Source organism: Labeo rohita, chromosome 10, assembly GCF_022985175.1.
Source record: "Labeo rohita strain BAU-BD-2019 chromosome 10, IGBB_LRoh.1.0, whole genome shotgun sequence".
In the NCBI taxonomy this organism is placed as follows: domain Eukaryota; kingdom Metazoa; phylum Chordata; class Actinopteri; order Cypriniformes; family Cyprinidae; genus Labeo; species Labeo rohita.
This window is the reverse complement of record NC_066878.1, coordinates 1,604,133-1,611,104: the sequence shown is the minus strand read 5'-3', so window position 1 is coordinate 1,611,104 and position 6,972 is coordinate 1,604,133. Positions and strand designations below refer to the sequence as shown.

General features: G+C 41.0%; 1 protein-coding gene across 1 annotated transcript; it reads right to left on the bottom strand.

The window, feature by feature from the left end:
• Positions 1 to 69: 69 nt before the first annotated feature.
• On the bottom strand, positions 70 to 6,493 carry LOC127172410 (olfactory receptor 6N1-like). Its single transcript, XM_051121671.1, has 2 exons — positions 5,547 to 6,493; positions 70 to 100 (listed from the first exon to the last, which is right to left on the bottom strand). The coding sequence occupies exons 1-2, from the start codon at positions 6,491 to 6,493 to the stop codon at positions 70 to 72; spliced, it is 978 nt and encodes a 325-aa protein (XP_050977628.1).
• Positions 6,494 to 6,972: the final 479 nt, after the last annotated feature.

Genomic DNA, 6,972 nt, shown 5'->3' with positions numbered 1-6,972 from the left:
AAATGTCCAAACTTCCTAAGAGAGAGTCTGAATGAAGAGGACTGGAAGAAGACAAGCTTAAAGACGGTTTTAGATGGGTCCTAGGTCCAGAGTGGAGATCCTGTAGGTGAGATCAATGAATCTAGACATAGAGTGAGGGGCAGAAGGTGTTCTTAAAGGTGAGTTGATGACTGTGTGCAGGTGCAGGTGATTAGAACTCTGGTGATAGTAAACGAGTGGGTGGTGCTGGAAGGTCCGATGCTGAGTTGTTGGCTAGAAACCGTGACAGTACCCCCTCCCCCACGGGCATCTCCTGATGCCCGGAGCACATGCCGGCGAGGGCGACCACGGGTGGGACGAACAGGGTGGGTCTGGTGGAATTTGACTAGAAGGGAAGTATCCAAGACATCCTCCCGGGCCACCCAAGATCTCTCGTCCATACTGAAGCCTTCCCAATCTACCAGATACTCCAATTTTCCTCCTTGGCGATGGGAGTCAAGGATTTTATTCACCTTGTAGATGAGCTCATTCTCTGGAACAACGGGAGGAGGGGGCATGTCGTCAGCACCTGTTCTGGGGGAAGAACGGAAAACAGGGTCAGTGTAAGGTTTGAGCAGGGAAACATGAAAGGTAGGGGTGATACGATATTGTGAGGGAAGTTGTAGCTGGTATGTAACATCATTGACTTTCGGCAGGGCAGTCGGAGCCGGATATCCCTGGTAGAGAGCCAGACCTTTTGTCCCGGGTGAAATAACGGGGTTGCGGATCTTCTTGTGTCAGTCTGGCTCTTATGCCTCCTTACTACCCGCTCCTGATGGACATGAGTCCCATACCCTCTCACTCTCCTCAAAACAATGGTTGACAGCTGGATCATCAGAGGGCTCACCTGACCAGGGAAACAGGGGCGGTTGGTAGCTTACAGGCCTTCGAAAAACTATCCAGTACCACTAGGACGCAGGTGTTGGGGTTAGAGCGGGGTATGTCAGACAGAAAGTTGATTCCTATATGGGACCAGGGTACTTGAGGAATGGGTAACGGGACCAGTTTACCAGCTGGTAAGTTACGGGGAGTAAGTGAGATGGCGCAGACTGAGCATCCCTTGACATACCTCTTAACCTCCTGGGTCATACCTGGCCACAAATACCGATTGTGATGATCAGTGAGAGGGTTTGATGGCTGCCTAGGTGTCCAGAGCCAGAAGAAGTGTGCACTGAGTTCATGAGGGATGCACAGAGTGAAGTTGGTACATAAATCCATCCCTCAGGACCTTGAGTTTGAGAGACCTCTCTGATTTGGTCGTCCAAATCCCATTGTATGGGACTAACTATAATGGCTGGAGAGAGGATGGTCTCGGGAGTTCTGGTGTTGTTGTCTGGGGAATGGTATTGAGAGAATGCATCAGCTCTTTGATTCTTTGCACCGGGGCGATAGGTTACATGGAAATTGAATCGGGTGAAAAAGAGAGCCCATCGCGCTTGTTGGGGATTCAGGTGTTTTGCTTCTCCAAGGTATTGCGAGTTTTTGTGGTCGGTGAGGACAGTGAAAGGGTGTTGAGCTCCCTCCAGCCAGTGTCTCCACTCTTGCAAGGCCAATTTAATGGCCAGCAGTTCCCGGTTTCCGATATCGTAATTCTGCTCTGCTGGGGACAGTGTCTTGGAACAGTAGGCACATGGATGGAGTACTGGTGGCTCACCCTGCCGCTGTGAGAGTACTGCTCCTACCCCTGTGGTGGAGGCATCAACTTCCACTATGAATGGGAGCTTGGGATCCGGTAAGATCAGGGTAGGAGCATGACAAAAGGCTGCTTTGGAGGGAGTCCAGCAGAGAGATTTGTTGATGCGGAGCACGGAGGTGAGTGGTGAACAAATGTGACTAAAATGGGCGATAAAGCGATGGTAGAAGTTGGCAAAGCTCAGGAAGCATTGCAGTTCCTTGATGGTGGAGGGCCAAGGCCAGTCACACACCACTTGAACTTTATGGGTGTCCATTTGGATACCTGCCAAGCTAATATTATAGCCCAGGAACTACACACAGTCACAGTGGAACTCGCATTTCTCCAATTTGAGGTAAAGGTGGTCAGCTTCTTAAGGACCTGCAGCACGTGCTGGTGATGTTCGGCCGGGTTCCGGGAGTAGATGAGTATATCATCAATGTAAACAATTACAAACCGGTCGAGGAACTCCCGGAACACCTCATTCATAAAGCCCTGGAATACAGATATCTGGGGAGTGATGGTTTAATCACGGGCGTCCCAGCATTAAGTCTGCAGTAGAGCCACATCCAGCCACTTCCTGCAGCGAGAGTTCTGAATTTCAAGGTATAGTCCATTACGGATGACTGACCTTGACAAAGTCGAAGCAGCTGATCATTCACAGATAGAGTGTGCGTTGATTGTCCGAACACTTCACGGAAGTGGTTGCAGAATGCGGTGAACGAGTGAGTGCCTTGGCCGTTAGCATCCCAGATGGACTTTGCCCATAATAGCGCTTTGACAGACAGCAGGGAAATCATATATGCAATCTTGGAATGATCTGTGGGAAACAGGTTAGGTTACATCTCAAAGTAGAGTACACTGTAAAAAGAGGCTGCTGCATCCATCCGCCTCACCAGGCTCACCAGCCCGCTGGCCGGGTCATGGGACTGGGATTCGGTGACGGCAAGGAAGCGCCAGCTTGCGGGATCAACGATTGACAGAGGATCTGGACCAGTTCAGCAAAAGGGTTCCGGAGGGATATGGATAGCATCGCTGGAATCCATCTCCTTCGGTCTAGTCTTCTGTCACGGACAGAGGACGATAGACTCAGGTTAGTGCTGAGAAGGGTTTTATTGAACACACAGTGCAATGTAGCAGGAGATCTCAATGAAGGCAGTCAGAGGGTTTTACGCTAGCTGGAGGTGTAGAGAAATGTCCTAACTTCCTAAGAGAGAGTTTGAATGAAGAGGACTGGAAGAAGACAAGCTTAAAGACAGTCTTAGACAGGTCCCAGGTCCAGAGTGGAGATCTGTAGGTGAGATTAACGAGACTAGACACAGAGTGACGGGCAAAAGGTGTTCTTAAAGGTGAGTTGATGACTGTGTGCAGGTGCAGGCAATTAGAACTCTGGTGATAGTGAAGGAGTGGGGGTGCTGGAAAGTCCGATGCTGAGTTGTCGTGTAATACTAATGTAGTGACTGGATCTGTGCAGTAATTATGTTTATGTTTTATATACAGCACTTTGGTCAACTAAAGTTGTTTTAAATGTGCTTTATAAATAAATTGAAATTGAAATGAATATAGAATGTCTGTCATTCTTATTACTTGGAGTCATGATAAAGGATGGAGCAATCTGTATCTGTGTTCAGCTAACACATATACCATTATTGTTTAGGTCTTTACTAAACTCTAAAAAAAAAAAAAAAAAAAATCAGTAAATCAGTAAAATGTACGGTAAAATAACGGCAGCTGTGGAATTTTACCGTAAAAAATACTGTAGCAAGGTTTGCTTTTTACGGGTTTCAACTAAATTTACAGGTAAATACCGTAATTTCATTAACTGATATAATGTTAATATACCAACCTATTGAAGTAATCTGTTTTGAAATAATGCAATAATCATTAATTTAACAACATTAGATGTAACATACAACCCTAATCTACAAAACTGCTAAGAAAAACTAAGATGAAAGAGTTATTTAAAAAAAGTAACACAGGGAATTCTGGGAATGTCAATTTATGGTTATTCACTGTAAATTTTACAGTCTTTTACCGTTAACCAGGTTTAACAGGCTTTTTTTATGCCTTTTTTACAGTGTACCGAATTTTGAAAGGTTTGGAAAGATAAATCTTCGAACCAGTTGTTTAAGAGTCGTTAAGAAATAAAGTAAAATTAAATGCATATTATAAGAAAATTAAAGGATTAGTTCACCCTCATGTCGTTCGAAACCCGTAAGACCTTCATTCATCTTCGGAACACAAATTAAGATATTTTTGATGAAATCCGAGAGCTTTCTGACCTGCATAGACAACTGAAATGTTCCCAGGCACAGAAGTGTATCAAGGACATCTGTAAATAATGCTGAATGCCACGATTGATAGTCAGAACCATATACACTTCCCTCCAAAAGTTTGGAAACACCCCTGGCAAAGTGTGGTTTTGGACAAAGCATAAATCCTTTTCATTTTATGGTGCAAATACATTAAAGTAACTTGACATTATCATTGAAGACCAGCAATAATAATTTTCATTTTGATTACATAATAATGGCAATATATACGTGTCAAAGTCAGACATGCCCCTTTGCCAGCTGTGATGCCTGGTTACTGGTTTAAACTTGGTCCAAGTTTTTGAAAGATTTTTGGGTCAGCACACCTTAATAGCTTCAACAATTGATTGCCAATTAAGTTCAGAATACAATGAATTTAGGCCCACATTATGCAGCGCTGTAATAGCTGCTAATGATGGATATTTTGATGAAATGAAAATGTACGTTTTTTTATGTGTAAACTGTTTATGTAATAAAATATATTTTATGTTAAAATGTGTTGTCCCTTATCAGTGCAAAATTATCACAAATTAAAAAGGATTCATGCCAATATTGTCCAAAAGTCCACTTTTCTAGGGCATTTCCAAACTTTTGGAGGGCAGTGTACAGTATTCCACAGAGCCATGTAATATATTTATACAGGCCTACTGTATATATTTACCTTATTTTGCAATATGGAAGTAAGCTATTTTCATTAAATGTGCAAGATTTTTAGCCGCTATATGTAAATAACTAGAAGAATAACAATGTGCAGTACACAGTAAAATATTTGCGCTTCAAACCAGTGTTTGATTATGATGATAAAATAATATGATAACAAAATACCAGTTTGCAATATAAAGTGGCATAACAGATTATTTTTGTACAGGTAAATTAACTGGCAGTGAATTTCGCCAGATTCCTTGCACAGTTAAGTTTCAAATGGCTGCTCCAGTTACCTTAAAAATAATTTCCACGTAGGCTGTGCAGTAGACTTTAGCTTAGCTAGTTATATTTTTTTTTCAGTAGCTCCCCAATACTAACTGGGAGAGAACTACAATGCTTCCACCCTTACACAATGCTCTTAATTATCCAATATTAGCTGAGTAGACATAGATCCCAGTGCATAAATGTTTTAATAGAATCAATAACTGATATTGTTGCAGGGGCTGAGGGACATCAGACTTAATTTTGTTTATTATGATAATTAATATTATTAATGCTTCACATACAAAGCATGGTTCAAGCTTCCAATACAAAGATGATATACTCAATACATCTACAAACGGTTTTGTTTAACAGGGAAGGCTATTTGTCAGTGCATAGAAAGTCTTTGTTTGTTTAAAATCCCAGATTACTGGCAATACTGTCAATTTAAAAATAAGCAGAGCTCCAAATATTTCCGTGTTTTCTTTTGCTTTATTTGAAAACAAACAATTCAGTATCAGCATGTCTATGCTTTGGCTTGTAGTCTCTAACATGAGCAGGAGCATCACAAAAACCCATTATTGAAAGAAGCAACATTATCACAATCTGAATTAAGATGTTAAAGCTTTTGAAATTACTTTAAATGATTTGGTACAATTGTTTTGCGCATAAATACATTTGCTAATCTTTTCCTGATTTCTTTAGTTCTGGTGCAATAAACAGCAGGGTTGATTAGGGGAGAAACTAGAGAGGGTACAATAAAAATTGTATTTCGGTCTGTCAAAGTCATCCCAACTATTAATCGAGTTAGAAAAACAGAGACCAGCTTTGGTGCATAATAACTGAACAGGACAATGATGTGACTCAAGCAAGTGTTGATCAATTGCTTTTTGCTTGCGTTGTTGGAGAGTTTAGACACACTATACGCCATAACAACATAGGTACACAGAATAAAGGGAAGCAGTCCACATATTGGTCCCACACTTATCATTGTACTTATGAAAAAATATGGTTCAGCACCAACACAAGCAGCTCTCATCATAGAAACATAATTACAGAACACATATCTGATGACAGGCTGACAGTACGGGACATTGTCTACTACTGATATCAAATAACCTATAACAGCAAAACCAGCAAGCCAGGTTAGAAAAATGAACAGAAGTATTCGTGAATTTGTTACAATGCTTTGGTATCTTAAAGGAAGTCTAATTGCAATAAGTCGGTCAATTGCCATTAATGTCAGAGCCAGGCACTCTGTAACATCACCAAGATGAGCAAAGAATGTCCTTGAGATACAAGAGTGGTATGAAACCGTTTTGATCTCAGCCAGCAGCACTGAGATCATGGTTGTGCTGCAGCTAGAAGAAAATATTATGTCAACAACAGCTAGATTACAGATTAATATGTACATTGGTTTGTGTAAATGTCTGTTAGTTGAGATTATACACAAATTAATGGAATTCACAAGCAGTATGAGCATGTAGGCTGTTAAGATGAGGAATCCGAGGAACTTTTGATTCTGCAGGTGATCAAATCCAGTGATTATAAAGCTGTCTACAGTGTTCATAGTGTAATTTGCCATATTCAGTCAATTACTTCCTAATATAAAGATACAAGTATTTAAAAGAATACAGTTAGTACAGATGAAAAGATGAAGTCACTTAGCGCCTCAACGTACTCGCATAGGCACAGAAAAAAAGCTCCTAGGAAGGAAAATGGCAGAAAGATGCAAACAGTGTCTGTAACAGCCAGATGACGAAAACTGTAAAGGTTGAAGTATAGTTTTAACAGAAGCACAAAAAGAGTTTCATTCATTTTTAAGAAAAATAAAATACAAATATTATGTAAAAGTTTTTTCCCCTTTATGGCTTTAAAAACGTTTGAATTCCAAACAGAGTGGATTAAAATTGCATATAATAAACCATCGAAGATGTTCCTTTCATCCTGTTCAAGTGACTTGTGTGTGTGATGTTAAGCCTTTTATATTTTCATCGTGTGACAGACACGTCATGGTTTCATAGCAACTGTGATTAAGACAAAACTATAGAATGTCTTTCCAGT